At 34.0% G+C, this 19,761-nt stretch overlaps 1 protein-coding gene across 1 annotated transcript; it reads left to right on the top strand.

The window, feature by feature from the left end:
* Positions 1-4,138: 4,138 nt before the first annotated feature.
* On the top strand, positions 4,139-12,619 carry LOC112526819 (receptor-like serine/threonine-protein kinase SD1-8). Its single transcript, XM_025137237.1, has 7 exons — positions 4,139-5,417; positions 10,043-10,210; positions 10,576-10,769; positions 11,150-11,360; positions 11,445-11,682; positions 11,771-11,921; positions 12,300-12,619. The coding sequence occupies exons 1-7, from the start codon at positions 4,139-4,141 to the stop codon at positions 12,606-12,608; spliced, it is 2,550 nt and encodes an 849-aa protein (XP_024993005.1). The 3' UTR covers positions 12,609-12,619.
* The last annotated feature ends 7,142 nt before the right edge of the window (positions 12,620-19,761 follow it).

The following is a 19,761-nucleotide window of genomic DNA, read 5'->3' as shown; positions in this document are numbered from 1 at the left end:
CGATTGAATTCATTGTCAAAGTCTATTGGATATATATATATATATATATATATATATATATATATATATGTAGGGTTGGGTTCACGTGAGACCAGCATGTTTTCGTGAGACCCGTGAGACCACATTTTTACACGTAACCTTCACATCAAAAACACTGTGAAGGTTTAAAAAAAGTCGAACCTTCACAGCAAAAACACTGTGAAGGTTTTAAAAAGTCACCTTCACTGTATTTTGCTGTGAAGTTTCAAGTGTAAAATGTTGGTCTCACGGGTCTCACGAAAACAGGCTGGTCTCACATGATCCCAAGTATATATATATATATATTGCTTTATAACTAAACCCGAACTGCCGGATTAACACCCCTCTCTTTAATGAAACAATTCTTAATCAAATATTTATTTCTTTAATAATAATAATTAAAAGGCGAATTGAATGAAAAAATAACGTATTTTAACTTAATTTTTATTCTGGGTAACGTACTTTCAAACCTTTTATTTTGATACTAAATATGTAAAATTTTAAATATTTAAGTACCCGGGTAACCGGTTGAAGCATGGTAATTGGTTAATGTTTCAACCGGTTACTCGGGTACTTAAATAGTTAAAACTTTACATCTTAGATATCAAAATGGAAGTTTTAAAAATATGTTACACAAAATAGAAATCAAGTTAAAGTACGTTATTTTTAATACAATTTGTCCTTCTTATTATTATAAAAGTTCGATATTATTTATACCTTCATATTGTTTATAATATAATATAAAAATAAGAATTATAGGATAAAGTTTAGAAATTTCAAATCCCTACCCATCAAATTATGGGTTTCTACACAACAACCATCAATATTTCACACATCTTTCCATACTTTCTTGGTCAATCAATATCATGTTGTTTTCTTTTTGTAAAGCATTTAATCAAGGTGTACGCGGATTGGGTTCGACGGTTTACAACAATTTTATAATCCAACCCAATTATGGCGGTTTGAAAAAATCTCAACCCAACTCTTGCGGGTTGAGGTGGGTTGGGTTGGCTGTTAGTAGTTACATAATTTGACGAATGAAATAATTCATAAAACTTAAGTTTATGAACCATACTATAAAACGTCCTATCTAAAAAGGTTACAATATGTTTATATGACGTTTTTGGACGTTTCAACAAGTGTTTTAGAATGATTTTTAACTAAAATGTTGTATTAGTTATTTTATAGAAACGTTTTGAGAAGTGTCTCGTAAACTCATCTATTTATAGGACACCTATGTTCATATGACACTTTTTCAAGTCGTGTTGTATAAAACACTAATACGTCAAGTTATTTAAAAACATCATAGAATTTGTTAAAACGTCCAAAATCATCCTATAAACATATTGTAACTCTTTAAAAGCGTCATAGATTGATGATTCGTCCATCAAATATCTATCAATATCATTCATATTCTCCAACATATCAATTTGTTGTTGCTGCAAAAAAAATCAATATTTTTTCTTATTAATTAGATTATTTGTCATCATTCTTTGATCGTGAATCTCTTTTGGTAACCTATATGTTTAGCTAAAATGAAACAAAATATAATATCAATAAAAATTATATAAAATTTATACATTAATAATATATATATATATACACACACACACACACATAATAAACATATATATGAATAAAGTTTTATAAAAATTATATATTAACGGCGGGTTGGACGGGTTGAGCTAAGCTCAATCCAATTTCAACCCTTATAATTGGCGGGTTAGCGGTTAGGCGGTTGGGCGATTAGGCAGGTTGAGCTTAATTGGGTTGTTACCAGGTTGGTTTGGACGGCTTTCACGGGTTGACGGTTTTTTGTACATCCCTACATTTAATTTTAATTTAACAATATAATATAATTTAAAGCATATAAATTTTACTAACAAAATTAAAATAATTATTTATTGATAAGGAAAAATGTAATTTTAAAAAAAGTTTATTAAAAATATTTTATAAAAATAATAATTGAAATGATTATCATCACCTGGTACTTATTTTTCGAACACCAGATGTTAAATATGACGAGTTCTGTGCATTTAAAAAGTGTAAAATTGTCGTTGTATTAACATCTTAACATTTAGATCAGCATTTTTTTAGAGGCGGACCTCGAAATGTTTTCAACTGATTGTACCATTTTACTGTACAGAACGAATCTATGAATATTTTTCACAGTATCATCATTGGTCTTTTGGTTAATTTCTTGTTTTTCCTATGTAGGGTCCAGTGTTTGAGTTTTTTATTCCAATTTTTTTCTTCAGAATCTTAATAAGCTTGAAATTAAGAAGTCGTTTACTGAAGGCTTATTTGGCAAGTGCTTACCGGATAAATTTCCTCATCGGATGTATGTAACAAGGGCCAAGAATCATACCGGATAAGAGCAATGTGAAGGATAGAGAGTCTTACCCGGTAAGTGAAGATTACAACTTTTATTCAGGTAAGCACTTATCCAGTAAATTGTTGCATTCAATACGTTTTGATATCCTAAAACCTTATGCATCAAAGTAAATTATAGTGTTGACTCATATAGATAAACACTTACTGGGTAAGCATTTGGATAAACAGCCCCTAAATGCTAAAAACTAAGAAAATAATACAAATGACATTCAAACATGCATACTGAAGTAGGGGTGTTCATCTAATTGCACAAACCATTCATATCGTACCGCAACTTGCGGTTTAGAACCTTTTCGGTGCGATTTACGGTTTACATTTTCATCAAACCAGACGTTGCAGTACGTGTTGCGGTTTTTAATCATCATGTCACAGTTCAAACTGTAGCACACAAATATTTTTATATATCAATAAATAAATGTATTTTACATGCATAATCATTTATCAGATAAAAATAGTTAATACATTATTGATTATTTATTAATTTTTTATGTTCATTTTTATAATTTTTACATTGTAGATTCCTTATTTGAGGTTTTTTTTTTTTTTTTTGGTATTTTCTTAAATATCAACCTCAAGGGTGGTGCCTGATTGGTTTGAACTTGGCTCCAAAGGTCAAAAGTACCGGGAGGTCCCAGGTTCCAATCCAAGGAGGAATTAAAATTCTCCTGTGGTCACGGAAGTTCAAATACGATGACTCCGGGTTATCTGCAAAGCAGGTGGTCGTCCTGGGATTAGTCGGCTCACGTAACGGGTTGGATATCCAGGTTAATAAAAAAAATCATAGTCGAATTTATTTTGAAGTTAACCTTTCAAATATATATAAATTGACTACTGAACTCTATACTTTACGTGGCACTATTTTTAATCACACGTTTCGAACGTATTAGAACTTTTTATTGTATGGAATTCAAAAACGTCACCAAATCGAATTTATTTCAAAGTTGTGATTTTAAATTCTTGGATTGAAGTGTGTATGAGGTACAAACCGCACCGCGTCGCAGTTTAAGACATACAGTGTGGTTTCAGAGAATCTTCAAACCGCATATGTGGTGCGTTTGGCCCTAAACTGCATCGTGAGCACCCCGACCTGGAAGAGAGAAAAGACTGAGCAAACCAACTCTACCAATAAAAACTTGTATAATTACTGTAGTTTTAGGAAATATACGATCATACTCAACAAAATAATACAATGTCACATTTACACTGTAACAAAGAAACGAAGCGGTGAACCATACCACCGTATACACCGTTCGATGCAATCAAACTAGGGTAGATTAATAATATTTTAGTTTATGTCACATTCTTGTTCCATCTTGTTTCATTTATTTAGGTGGAATAAGAAAAAAACCTCTTTTGTCTCATGTTGTTCCATCTTATCTCAATTCTTGGCCTTGTCTTATATCGCGCCAAACGTGGGACAGTAAGTTCTTGTTTAATCCCATGTTGCACCAAACATGAGAGAGTTGGTTTTGTCTCATCCTGTTTCGTCCCATATACCTTACAAAACATTATTTTAACAATAAAAACAAAATCAAGGCCTACCCAACAAAGAAACGAGATGAGGTCAACAAACACTTCATTGTTCCTTTTTCTACCAAGAAATTCTTTGAATGACACAGAAACCACGTTCACATGAACAACAACAACAAAATCAATCAAAATCACAAAACCCCAATTCAAAAAACTCAAAAGGGTTCTCGAATTCTCTAAATTTCTCTCTGTGGAAATGAAAAACCTCCATTGTTGTACCTTCATCATCGTCTTCTCTCTCTTCTTCCCGTTTTTCTCTGTAGCTATCGACACCATCTCGCCGACCAAACCCCTCGCTGGAAATCAAACTCTGGTCTCTAATGGTGAAGTTTTCGAGATGGGTTTCTTCAATCGAGGCAACGGTAATTTGTATTTAGGAATTTGGTACAAAAATGTCGAGATGAAAGAGTACGTTTGGGTAGCAAATAGAGACGCCCCCATTAATTCATCGGCCGGAAAATTAACAATCGAGGAGAATGGAAAGTTGGTCGTTGTGGATCAGAGTGAAACCGCCGTCTGGTGGACTAACCAATCGGCACCGGCGGTGGAGAACATGGTGGGACAGCTGCTCGACAACGGAAACTTTGTTGTTCGCCGTGAAAATGATGACGACGAGAAGAATTACATCTGGCAGAGCTTTGATTTTCCGACGGATACTTTGTTGCCGGAGATGAAAATCGGGTGGAGCCGGAGAACCGGAGTGAACCGGTTTTTACAGTCGTGGAAGACCGCCACCGATCCGGGTTCCGGCGAGTATTCTTTCAAAATGAATACCGATGGGTTCCCGGAGGTTTTTTTGTTGAGTATGGAAACTCCGACTTACCGGAGCGGGCCGTGGAACGGGAGAAGGTTTAGCGGTGTACCGGAGATGGTAACGGCGAACTTAATCGAGTTCGAATTCGAAAACAATTCCGAGGAGATTACATACTCATTCGAAATGCGAAACACTTCCGTTTATTCCCGATTGATTATGAATTCTTCGGGATTGCTTCAACGATTCACGTGGGTAGAAACATCGAAAACGTGGAGCAATTACTGGTTCGCTCCACGCGATCAATGCGATTACTACGGCGAATGTGGGCCGTTCGGCATTTGCGATTCGAACCTGTCTCCAGTTTGCAAATGTCCGAAGGGATTCCGGCCAAAAAACCAGCAAGCGTGGGATTTACGAGATGGGTCGGGCGGGTGTGTTCGGAGCTCCGAATTGGATTGCGGGTCGGACGGATTTCTGCCATTGAAGAACATGAAATTGCCGGTAAGCTCGAAAGCGTTCGTCGATCGGAGTATGAATTTGAGCCGGTGTGAAGAGATTTGTAAACGGAATTGTGCTTGTGCTGCTTATGCTAATATGGATATCACTTCCGGCGGGTCGGGTTGTGTGATTTGGGCCGTGGATCTTTTCGATATGAGACAATATGCTGACACCGAAAATGGTGGTCAAGATCTTTACGTTAGAGTTGCAGCTTCTGATTTGGGTACGTCTTTTTTTTCTAACTTCTGATAAAATGGAATTTTCCATCGGAGGGTAGTTTTACGTGCATTAACGACTTGTACCTTACAAGTCGTTAGTATCGTTATTGTACCCTTTGATAGAAATGGTATACTTTTTCGAATTTTAGTTTGCATGCTTAAAATTAACATAGAAGGTTAACGATATGTGCATTAACAACTTGTACCATACGTTTCTGACTTGAAATATTCCATTGGAGGGTAGTTTTACGTGCATTAATGACTTGTACCTTACAAGTCTTTAGTATCGTTGTTATACCCTTCGTTGGAAAAGGTATACTTTTTCGAATTTTAGTTTGCATGCTTAAAGTTAACATAGAAGGTTCACGATATGTGCATTAACAACTTGTACCATACGTCTCTGACTTGAAATTTCCCATCCGAGGGTAGTTTTACGTGCATACGACTTGTACCTTACAAGTCGTTAGTATCGTTATGGTACCCTTCGATGGAATTTTTTAAATTTTAGTTTGCATGATCTTTGAGCATAAACGTGGAAGTTAGAATTTAAAGTTAAAAATACGTGCATTAACAACTTGTACCATACGTCTTTTGAAAATTTCCATTGGAGGTTAGTTTTATGTGTAGCGATGACTTATACTATACAAGTCATTGATACTGTAATTGTACCCTTCGATGGAAATTTTCAACCATGAACTGAAAAGTTACCATAGAAGGGTCACGATACGTGCATTAACAACTTGTACCATACATCTCTGACTTGAAAATTTCCATTGGAGGGTAGTTTTACGTGCATTAATGACTTGTACTATACAAGAAGTTGATAATGCTATTGTTCCCATGAACCGAAAAGTTACCATAGCTGGATAACGATACATGCATTAGCAACTTGTACCATACAGGTCGTTGTTTTACCATTACATGGAAAGCATATACCTTTTTCGGATCTATACAGGTCATAAGTTATAGAAGTCGTTTTACGTTTCATTTTACGGGAATTATATTATTAAAAATCAAATCGAATTATTTTATTAGAAATTATAAATAAATTCCAATAAAAATAATTTAAATCTTTTGTTGTCAAAAAATTCTAATATGGAGATAAAAATAATTGAATTTTAAATTAATTTTATTTTAAAAATAATAAATTAATTCAACCCTTTTTTTCTAGGGTAGATATGTTTCATTTTGTTTTCTTATTAAATAATGAATTAAAAAATAAACTTATAATTGTTTAATATGACCAAATTTTGATAATAAAGTATGTTTACTAATCGGGTAACTGTTCACTGATGTCACTTACTTTATCTGGTAAATATGAAAGAGACCGACAATCTTATTCGATAATCACTTATTAGGTAAAAGATGTTTACTGATAATTAATTTTGACGACCGGGAAATATGATAACCGAGAAAACGAGGGTGATGGTTCTGGTCAGTAAGCGTTTATCTGATAAACTTTTAGTAGATAACCCGTAAGTTACGATCCTTATTAATAAAAATAAGGATAATCAGTAAATTTTCTATACAACAGTTACCCAATTAGCAAAACAGTCTTTCCAAACTCTCCCCCTTTTTGCAAGCTTTATCTTTTCAGTTTTCGTATACGAATCTTGATTATTTTAATACACAAAGTATCATTCATAAAGCTCGTAGAGTGACCCTATTTTGCTAACCAGTCGTCTGTGGCGTTTCCAAGCTTTAAACCAGTATACATCAAAACTTACCTGACGTCGTCTTAAGTGAGTTTTATAGTTGGGACCAGCTCGTAAAAGCCCATTTTGCGAACTGGGTGGCTGTTTAATATAAATGTTTTGAAAAGTTGTTATTTTGCGATAATACCATTCTAAATCTGGGAAATCGTCCAAAATAGCCATATTTGACTCTCCCCTCGTTTTATTTATAGTCGTTTTTATACACAATTCATCAAAATAGTCAAAAATTTGACAAACAACAATTTCGCAAGTTGTTAAAGAGCTACTTGCGAAATGCTGACATGATAGCGTCACTTGCTGAAGTGCTACTTGTTACGTCAGTATTTCACAAGTAACACTTTAACAAGTATTACTTTACGAAGATACATCAATAAAAAGAGCCAACAATATGTTTAATACTTTATTGACGAAAAAGTCCACTTTTGGAATGTACAACTCATGATGCATAAGGTACAAGTAGAGGGGAAATAATTTGTGGTTCTTGACCAATTTTGGACCACCTAACATTTTACATGTGAAAGTGTCTTGACCAACCCTTTCCGTTGTCCCCGTGAATGGTTGCGTGATTCTTTTCGTTAGCAATCAAGATAAAGAAAATTACACATTTGGTCCATGGGCTTTTAAAGTTTGCTAGTTTTGACCCCTAGATTTATTTGAAAGTTTATTTTTAATCCATATACTTTCATCTTGAGTACTTTTCAACCATCTTTTTTTTAATACTCGGATGCAAAAAAAAAAAAAAAAACCTGTACTCGTACCCGTTTTGACTATCTCTAAGTTGGTTGGAATAGGGATTCCTGAAATTAAAAACTCGGGATGGGGATACCTTGAACATGACACTTTTTATAGTATAAACAATAATTATAATTATATATATAGACTTGAGATCATTTGAGACCAAATTATTTTCGTGAGACCACTTAAATAACACTGAACTTTCACAGTGTTTTTGCTGTAAAGATTCGTTGTTTTTCATACCTTTACAATTAATTACTGTGAAGTTTGGTCTTACGAAAACATGTTGGTTTCACCTGAACCCAACCCTATTATATAGTAAAGGTGGAGGTTCAAACGAGAATATCTAAATTTTACAAAAAACACCCTTATTACATGTGAATGAACCTGATGATGTATGACGACTTGGCTAGTGATCTATGCGTCAAAGGTCGTTTCATGTCTCTGATTTAGTATCTAATGTGATGAAATACAATATCATGTATAGTAAAAGAAAAAAAGGTTTTTCATGTTTTCGTAAAATGAAGGTGTTCTCGTTTAAAACCTTACATATAGCATAATTATTGTCGGTGATTAAAGATTTTTAATCATTGCACCTTTTATTGTAATCAAATAATTGAAATAATCTTTTTGTAGAAAAACAAAACATGATTTTGAGACATTTACAAGAAAATATATGAAACATCATGCATTATTCACATATGAATAATGATTGTTTGGTACCATGATTGTTGTCAAAGATTTTAAAAGGTATAATGAATCATTGGCCCCACTTGCTTTGACTAACCATTCATGGTCTAAACTCCAAGCACCTACCTTCATTCATAAATCCTCTTGGTATAGTGATTGATTGACCATGTGTTTACAATGGAATTTAATACCACTTTACATGTCTTAAAAGTATTTACAATAAAATGTCTTAATTAAAACAGATGGTTATTGTCGGTTAAGGGCGTTTTAGGAATTATGGTTTTCATCGAGAAAATACAGTAGGGAACTACATGATCCTTTAAAGGGTCGTTTTAGATTATCGTTAAAGAAAATACTGAATTTGAGGGTTGTTTAGCACTTGCTGACTGTAAGTTGTTACAGGGTTAAGATACTTATCCTGTAAGAAGGGTGGTTGTTTGCCAATACTCTCTGACTTATAAATAGGGGTGCTCAAAACCCCTACCAACCCGATCAACCCAACGCGAAATAACTTAACTCGAAGCAACCTGATGTCTAATCGAGTTGCAAAATTTTCAAAATGTATGTATTGAGTTGATATTATTTGAACCCAACTCAACCCAATGAACCCGATATCCTTTTATTTATTGAATTTAATATGATTGTTGAATTTCTATTAGTATATACATTAGACAATTACACTATCACGTACGTCCTTCATGTACGCGTATTTTCAATCTATTCACATCTCTACATAACTCATTCGTATATATGTTTAGTAATTATATATGTAAATTGAGAAAATCAATTGAATGTGATACATGTAAGAAATATGAATAAGTTGTATCAAATGGTTGATGATGAGAAAGAAATTATGAGTAGAGAAATAACATATTCAAAGTCAGAAAAATATTTTAATGCACCAAAGTATCAACCTGACCAACCCTTGGGTTGGGTTGGGTTGCACTTTGGTTTGGTTGGGTTGGGTTAGGATTTTTCAAATCGGAAGCATCGGGTTAGGTTGTTCAAATGTCTTCAACCCGATCAACCTAACCCATGAGCACCCCTACTTATAAATATGTTTGACTGAGATGCTGATTCAGTAAGAAAAAAGGTTGGTTTCTGATTTGGTTAGTGCTTTAGTTAGCGCTTACCCAAACGTTTGATAATCAACCATTTTCTGTCAGCATTTATCTAGACCGTACTGTTACTCAGTCAGTGTTTATCATTGATCAACGGCTATACGTGATTAAATTATGTATCAATTCAAATAGCATTAGTTTTGTAATTTTATATTGATGAACTACTTTAATAAATTGTACGTCATGCATTAAATTTGTGTCATTTTTTTAGGGATGGACCAAATTATCCTTACAAAAGTATATCACATGCACTAATAATTGTATCTTAAATTGGTTTTTGACAATTTTAGCCTTTGAAAAATGACCCTTTAAATTTATTTCAACTGGTTAGTAGGTATACATTAATCGTTACTCATTCGTCTATTGCAGACAAACCATCGACGGCCGGATCTTCAAAGTCCGGCTCTGACAACAATGTTGCCATGATTGTCGGCATTACAGTCGGAGCTTGTGCAGTGTTGATAATTCTACTGATACTCGTTTATCTGAGGAGGAAGAAATTGCGACGATTGAATAATTCAAAGATAGATAAAAGAGGTAGTTTTGACATTTAAGAGTCGAATATCATTCCAAGTAGCATAGGAAATAATACATAAAAACCACAAAGGTGGTGCCCGATTGGTTTGAGCTTGGACTCCAAATGTCAAAAGTGTCTGGAGGTCACATGTTCGAATCCAATGAGAAATAAAAATCTCCCTGTGGCCACGAAAGTTCAAATGCGGTGACTCTGGGTTACACGCGAAGCGGGTGGTCGACCTGAGATTAGTCAGCTCGCATAGTGGGTTGGATATCTGAGATAATAAAAAAAGAGTAAATTGCGTTTTCATCTTTGTGGTTTGTTGAAAATTGCTATTTTCGTCCCCGTGATTTTGAAATTATGATTTTTTATGTTATTAATATAGGTCCACTTGAAAGAAGTCAAGATTTCTTGATGAATGAGGGGATTATTTTGTCAAGTAAAAAAGATTATTCGGGTGAAACGACGACGGATGAGCTCGAGTTACCCTTATTCGAGTTTACGACTCTCGTTATGGCCACAAACAACTTCTCTGATGCAAATAAGCTCGGGCAAGGTGGGTTTGGATGTGTTTACAAGGTAAAATAATGTACTTTTTTACATATTTTTAAAGTTAAATGTTTGTATTTCTATTTACCGGTCAGGTTTAGGTGAAACTGCAAAAAAAAAAATGAAAAACTGAGGAATACTCTGGTAACCGTTCATCTGGATGGTGTGCACATGAACAATTACCATGTTGTTCCTTAGTTTTTCATTTTTTTGGGGTTTTCTCCTGAACCTCCCTTTTCTATTTACGTGTCTACATTCCAATTTTGTCCTTAATTATGAAATGGAGAAACTAATTATTGCCTCGATTATCAAGGGTAAAGTTGTCATTTAACTAATTAAAAAGTATAATAATTACACATTTTTAAAATTATATTCCTTTTTCATGGATGTTTTGTTGGTGGTGATATTAGGGTAAGTTGATGGAAGGTGAAGTTGTAGCTATAAAAAGGCTCTCACGAACATCGGGTCAAGGGATCGAAGAACTTAAAAACGAGGTTCGATTAATCGCGAAACTTCAACACAGAAACCTCGTTCGACTACTCGGTTGTTGCATTGAGGTCGAAGAAAAGTTGTTGATATACGAGTATATGGAAAACAAAAGTCTCAATACGTTTCTTTTCAGTGAGTTTCAGGGTTTTTTTTTTCCAATCGACTCTCGGGTTTTTCGTAGTCGAGATTTAGTCATGTTTCTTGAATTCGTTGCAGATAAAGAGAAAAGCCCGCTACTTAATTGGCAAAGACGATTCGATATCATATCTGGGATCGCTCGAGGACTTCTTTATCTTCATCAAGATTCGAGGTTTAGAATCATTCATCGAGATCTTAAAGCAAGTAATATTTTGTTAGATAGGGAAATGAACCCAAAGATATCAGATTTTGGTATGGCGCGGATTTTTGGGAGCGATCAAACCGAAGCAGAAACAAAGAAAGTAGTTGGAACACAGTAAGTATCTTTTGTATTTTTCAGACGACTTTTGGACGTCGTGTGTTTTTTTTTTCTTCTTCTTATTGTTATTATTACTATTTTGCAGTGGTTATATGTCACCCGAATATGCAATGGATGGACTCTTCTCGATAAAATCAGATGTCTTTAGTTTTGGGGTTTTGGTGCTCGAGATAGTGAGCGGTAAAAAGAACAGAGGATTCTACTATGCGGATAACCAACTTAACCTCCTCGGACATGTAAGTACTAATCAGTAATAACCACTAATCTGCGGTATTTGCTTTTTTTCTTGGAGAAATACCATATAGAGTCTAAATGTGCTTGTAAATTAATTGCGTTTGCAGATAAAAATGCTAAATATAATAAAAAGGTAAAAAGTGAAGATTCACATGTGAATCTAGTGAAGAGTTTGAAAATCTATATTTGAATATGCACATGTGAATCAATGGTACAAATGGGTTACATTTGCATCTTCAAATGGATATTTTCAACTATTCACATATGAATTTTCCATTTAACATTCTTTCTTACTTTCTCATGATATTTAGACTTATTATTTGAACCTCCCGTTTGCTCCTTTTTATATTAGATTGACCAAAAAACACGATATTTTTCAGACATGGAAGCTATGGAACGAAGGGAGGGGTTTAGAACTGCTTGATGAATCCGTAGGTGCAAAATTTTCGAAAGATGAAGTATTAAGATGCATACAGATCGGATTGTTGTGTATTCAAGAACAAGCAGACGACCGACCTAATATGTCGAAAGTGTTGTTAATGTTGAGCAGTGAAGTCGTACAACTGGCACAGCCGAAATACCCTGGATTCTGTCTCGGAAAGCGGCATTTCGAAGCCGAGTCATCGAGCAAGCAAGATGAATCCATGACCGTGAATGAAATCACGGTCACTATACTTGATGGCCGGTAGCCCAAACCACGTTAACCATCATCATCTCATACCAATTTGTACATTATGTTTCCACTTTTTTAATCATTCTTTTTATGTCATGTTTTACATGATCCACGATTTTTGTAGATACATAAAATATATATATATATATATATATATAATATCAGTGCGGAATGATTATTTGAGAACCCATAAAATTGTGATAACTTTGAAAACAATAATGCATTATTTCACATAATTTTTTCCACTTACCTTACGGTTAAATTTAATTTAAGGTAATGATTAACATATATTTTTCACAATATATATGTTTCACATATATTTATTGTAAGTAACCCAGTCTAATAGGTCTTCTAGAGTAGAGATGGCTAAATGGGTCCGGCCCGGCCCAGGACCGACTTAGGACCGGATCGACCCGAGACCGGTTTGGGATTGCCGGTTATGGTTTTCATCCAAAAACAAGACCCGGTCCGTTCTAGGACCAGCCTGATTATTTTTCAAAAAAAATGTATTTTTATATGTATTTCTAAGTGTATTTGATTGAAAATCAAATTACAAATTTACAATAAAACATATTTTTTAAGTGTATTTGATGGAAAACCAATTATAAAACTAATTTTTAAGTGTATTTGATTGAAAACCAATTATAAAACAAACGTATTTTTTAAGTGTATCTGATTGTCTAAATTAGATTATTTAAAGTGTATTAGAATAACATTAAAGTTTTTTTAAAAATTTATCAAAAAAAGTTAAAAAAAATTGTATAAAGAAAATGTTTTTTTTTTGTATAGGCCCGGCCTTGGACCGGTTACCGTAACCGATTACAAAAACCCTTAACCGGGAGTTAGTATTTCGACGGGACCGGGACGGTGTAACCGGTCTGGATTGTTACTGTTTTAGCCCATGATCGATTTGGGCCCGGCCCTGCCCAGGACCGGTTTTTGGCCATGTCTATTCTAGAGTCTAAACAAACGTTGTAAGTAATCCCCTTAAATTTGTCGAGACACGGAAGTTTGATGAAAAATGTTGTTTTCGTTTGTTTTTTGTGTGCATATGGACGTAATTATGTTATATGTATCGCGACATTTCACTCCGTGTTGTATGGACAACCAAACTTTGTATTATATAGACTATGAAAAATTATTGCCACATCCCACGATCACATTTCGATACAACCATCATAAACCGCATCGCATTTTACTGTGTGGTACTTGCGGTTTGAGGCACATGGGGTTTGAAAAAACGCTCAAACTGCAAATATTGTTTGGTTTGCGGTCTTTGGCTCTAAATTGCACCACGTAGCAGTTTTAAGTACAAAACGACATTAAGGACGCGTTCAGGGATTACAACGATAACGTTAAAACGTTTGTACTCGAGGACTCCACATTGATCCGAACTGGATCCATAATATGAGAATTAAGGACGGATATATTACTGTTTTGTTTTACATGAGCTGTAAACATACATATTGACGTTTTCTACTTACTATCTCGTTTACTACGGATCAAAAAGCCGCCCTAAATATTTTCGTGTTCATTGTTTGCATGTCTTGAAACTTGTAACTTCTTTTTTGTAAAATCTTATGTTGGTGATTTTAGTGTCATCAAGCCATTTAGTATGATCGGGATTAATGTGAGACAAGCCGAAATTAGATTTAATTATAATTCGATCCTAAAGGTGCAGAGTGCACGCACAGATAAGTTAAGTTCATCTCGGGAATGCGAGGGGCCAGGAGAAGCGCCCCTGGTGGGGTTTCAAGGGGCATCGCCCTGACAGCGTTCCCGCTCATTGGTGTTACAGAGCTCGTCTGATTAAGTTAAAAGACTTCGCCTTTTTTTTTTTCGAGGTCAGTTTAAGCTCAAGAAGTATCAAGGGGGTGTTTGAGATTGCTTATTTAAAGCAACTTATGCTTTTTTGTAAAAGTGTTTATTAACTTATATGATGTCAAACCGGAGTTTTGTAAAAAGTGTTTGGATTAGCTTATAACAGTACCAAAAAAACAATAAACTGATAAGTTGTTTTTTAGTGTTTGACAAATTTTGCTTATATATGTAAAATGACCAAAAAGGACAGTCTTCCATATTATTGACTTATTTGATTTTTTTAACATGTAAAAATTTGTTTTTCATCATTTATAATAATATCTTTGACAAAAATTTATATCAATAAGATTAATAATTAACAAACATTAATAAAACAAAGTTAAAATGGTAAACTGGTAATAAACAGTTTTTCATAAGTCAGAAAAGATTAACTTATCAAAAACTGCTTATTATCTGTTTGACACCGGAATAAGCAGTTTTATTTTTCCTCATCCAAACATTAGCATTTAGCTTATCACCGATGCCAGACTAAAATAAATAAATAAAAACACCTAAAATAAGCAATCTCAAACACCCTCTAAGTTCGAACTCAAGTAACTCGATAAATACACCGTACAATTAAACAATACAATACAAAAAGAGGACCGTTTTTGCCCAAATATGAAATTTCAAGGGGGTTAATTGAAACATTGAAACGACATCTCACGGAAAACATGTTTTTTTTTTGTTTATTTATATATTTGAAACGTACGACTTTGAAAAAGCGAAAAAACAGTCCCCAAGTTTCCCCTCCGTTTCCGGCAAAAGCAACCGACACTTTACCTAACAAAACATGTTCCAAGTGCAACATAAAAAAATAAAATACCGAATTTTATCTGATTCCGTTAGATGTTATCAATTTCGTTACGTTTTTAAACGGTACGATCTCGAGCTCGACTTTTGTTGATCGTATAAATCGAACTTCATAACAGCAACGGACCCATGATTTATCTGAATGGATGTACCTAGTGGCGGATCCAGAATTTTTGCCTAGTGGAGGCAGCCAGGGACGGACCCATGATTTTTTTTTCAAAAGGTGACATCATTTGACTATAAGAAAAAACTATGGGGAAATTTTTTCAAATAGTGGCACCGGTTGACTATAAGAAACAAATATACGAATTTTTTTTCAATCGATACCACTATTTGACTAAGAAATGACATTAACAAGATTTGAATTTGGGTCTGGAGTGAAATAAAAGTTTTGCAAACCAACTCTAACAAATAAAATTTGTTCTCATTGTAGTTTCAAAATACATACGGTGACACAAAACAGATTAATACGGTTGCACCTTTCACAAACCTAATTTTTTTTACCATTCGACGGAGAAATAATACGGTGACACGTGCCACCGTAACCACCATGGTGGGTCCGCCGATGGGGGCACCTTTAAAGTATATTAAAGGGCCCCAAAGTTTTCATATGAGTTGAGTAAAGAGTTAAATTGAGTTTGGTTTAAAAATGCATTTTTAGCACGTAATGGGCTGTGTTGAATTGAGTTGAACCGTCAATATTTTTGGAAATTTATAAATAATTAGCATATCAAATAGGTTCGGAATTTTTTCACCTTCACAGTGTTTTGTTGTAAAGTTTCAAGGGTAAAAAAGTTGTCACACAGGTCTCACGAAAATATATTGGTCTCACGTGAACTCAACCCTTATTAAAATTATAAGCATTTTGAACTTTGTTGATCTATTTAAAACATTGCAAGCCTTTAAGAGAACACAATGTTATACTGTCTTTTACACGCGACTCTAACATATTCTATTTTGGAAATATCAGTATTAATTATATTATTAAAATACTGTGGAGTAAATTGAATTTTCCATCCCTGTAGTTAGGTGTTTTAAACAGTCCTTATTCTCTTTTTTAATAATTTAACGGACTTATGAGTTTTTGCTTCTGCAAAGGTTGCATTCTCACTACCTCTTTAAGCGTCATAATATAATATTTTATATAAAGTTGTTAGAATGATTAAGAAATTCTCATGATGTAGTGCAAAATGAAGTAAAATTGTCTGGTAATTATTTACAACGAAATTAGGGCGCTGAATGGTTAAGGAAGACCCATGATACAAAATCATTTAGAGGGTTTTAAAACCATTAAGAAACAGACTTTTTTTTTTATCAAACAAGATTCATCTCTTAACGATTCAAAGACTGTGTCTTAATCGTTATCTGATCTGTATATGAAACGTAGATAAGACAATACCTTATAAAGTAGAACTTTATCTGATTTGAATAGATACGAAAATGGACTAAACAAAGGCTGAATGCCACAATTGTCAAAAAGAATGTTAAGTATTTTTAATAGATTGTGTGCATAATATTATCCATTAAGCTTTCTATTCTTGGACATTTTTTATTTTTATTTTTATTTTAAAAAATATATATTAATTATTTACTTTTTATGTTTTCATGTATTTATAAATATTAATTTAACGGTTGTCTGTTTGGTTTTTTATTAAATCTTGTATGGATAAAGTTGTCTGTATGGATTATTCTGTCTGTATAAATTGAAAAGATTTTTGTTTGGAGAGTTTTTCTGTATATGGAAAAAAACGTGTTTTTAAAGAAGAGGGACATGTTTGAAAAATTCTTGACTTTCTACATAAAACTCTCTTTAGAAGTTTACAGAATAAGCCGCTACCAAATATATATATATATATATATATATAGAAAATTATAGTGTTCAATATGTAGATAGATGTATACAGTTTCACATATTTATTCATCAGCATTACAAAATTTACATCTAAATTATATAATTAGCATTCATTTAAACAAAAATATGTGATTGACGGTATGCAATACATTTAAATCATATTAAAATATATCAATTGAGAGAGGTGAGGATCAATTTGGTAAGGATCGATTGAGAGAAATGAAATTGATTAAGGTTAAACGACCGAGCAACGTTGTTGCTAAGGGTCTAGAGAACAATAAGAAGCAAATAAGATGTTGGTTTACCTCTTACCAGATAAGAGGACAATAAAACATAAGTGTCTATGAAAAATTGAAAAAAACAAACAGTCTAAATGACACTACCTCTTAACGAATCAGACATAAGAGTTTTTTTTTTTTTTTTTAACAAACAAGGCCTAATTAAAAACTAGTTTATGTTTGCCAAACATGGCTAAAGGACGTTGCTTCTGTATAATTTTGTCTTTCTTTTTATTAAAAATTACAGTTATCATTTCTAACAAAATATCAATCGTGAAGTTTTTTCTATAATTTTTTTATGTAAATATATCTGTCATATCCAATGCTCTAAAAGGCTCACCAAACATAGCCACTTTGGCTTAAATTTTGTGTCTGACACTAGGGGTGAGCAGCGAAATCGGGTACCCGTTTGTGGAACCGGAACCGCCGGTTCTGGAACCGGAACCGATATGAGTGGTTCCGGTTCCGGTTCCTAAAATACGGAACAGATTGAGAACGGTTCCGGTTCCGGTTCCGGTTCTCAGTTTTTCGGAACCGTTACCCGCCGGGTACCCGGAACCGACGGTTGTTTTTCAATAAAAAAATAATTGATTTTTTTCAATACCAAATTTATATTAAGTTACATATTCAAATATGACGCGGTCATCTTCATTCTTCATCTACTTTCTAGTTCTACTAAACTACAGTTCGTAGTATGTAATCGTTAAGTTTTGAACATTTACAATTATAGTATATAATCGTTAAACTTTGAACATTTACAATTATAGTATATAATCGTTAAACTTTGAACATTTTCTATTAGTCTATTATGGTTTGTAATCGTTAAAGCAATATTTGTAACCATTATTCCGTATAATTTGTATTCTTGTTTATTTAATTTAGTGTTTTGGCAATGTTCTATTTTTTTTTCTAAATAAAAAATTTTTAATATTTTAGGAAGCGGGTACCTGGAACCGGAACCGGTTCTTGGCGGTTCCAGTTCCGGTTCCAAAAATTCAAGAACCGCTCTAACCGGTTCCGGTTCCTGTCAAAAAGGGCGGGTACCCGCTTATGCTCACCCCTATCTGACACCATATTAAGTTTGTGGCACGCCATGGCTTAATGCATGGTATTTGTAACGCGATAATTGATTTGTTCTTACCTTTTTAATGTCTTACGTGTTAGTTTTAATATACAACCTAATTCAAATTGTTTAATATCATTGATTCATTAAGAAAATAGAAGAAAACACATGTTTATATATAGAGTCGGGTTTCGGTGAGAATAAGAGTTAAGGTAAAAAAAATGTAATAAGAGATCTCCACCTTTTGATGCACATTAGGGTGAGATACACTAGATTAGTCCCTGTATCAACCGCGATTCATAGGTGGATTTGAGATCAAAGGTGATCAAGTGTCGAGATTCCTTCTCACATTTCTCAACTTAACTCTCCTTATCTACATTATATAATATATAGACGAAGAAGAGTTAAGTGTGAGAAGAGATCTGAACTCTTGATCACATTTAATCTCAAAACTCACCTATATCGTGTTTGATACGAGGATTGATTTGGTGCATCTCGATGCATCTCATTCTAATGTGCATCTAAGGACGGAGATTCCTTCTTACGCTCATCACCTTAATTCTCATTCTCATCGGAACTCAACCCATAATATTATACATGATATAGAGATTTGTCACCATTAGACATGGTAACAGGGCGGGAATGGGAAGGGTTTTGTAATCCCCGACCCCGGTTTTTAGTAATAGCCTCCGGCCCCGGTCCCCGACAAGTACGGGGTCTCTAGTCAAACACCATGAAGAATATCTATTAGTTTGAGTCTACCGAAAATCCCCATCCCCGTCCCCAGTTTGATTCTACCGGAGATCCCCAGGACCCGTTTTAGCAGGGAATCTCCATCCCCGTCCGGATCAGGTGAGTCATGTTCTCCACCGAATCGGGCAAATCACCATCCTTAGTCAACAAAGTCACGCTTTAATAAACGTCATGACTTCTAAGGATTAAGGTTTGACATTACTCCGAGAATATTACTTCACCTTATTTACAACCTTAATCATATCTCATAAAACATATAGATAAAGTCCATTAAATTTCAACACAACATAAAAGGAAAATTAATTACGGATAATTAATACATTAAATGTTAGGAATATGGAGTGCATGCGTTTTGAAAATTTGTTGTTATTAATTTAATTTTAAAAAAATATATAAATAATTTAATATATTTAGTTATTTTATATTCGAATCTGTACGATTACAGATGCTATTTTTATTATGTCTAAGACCATCCACATCCCTGCAATTCATTTAGGGTGCGTTTGGTGCGCAGACAGGACTGGACAGGACAGGACAGGACAGGACGGGA

Source organism: Cynara cardunculus, assembly GCF_001531365.2.
Source record: "Cynara cardunculus var. scolymus isolate 2C chromosome LG 14, CcrdV1, whole genome shotgun sequence".
NCBI classification, from domain to species: domain Eukaryota; kingdom Viridiplantae; phylum Streptophyta; class Magnoliopsida; order Asterales; family Asteraceae; genus Cynara; species Cynara cardunculus.
The sequence above is the reverse complement of the archived record's forward strand: the minus strand, read 5'-3'. Positions and strand labels throughout refer to the sequence as shown.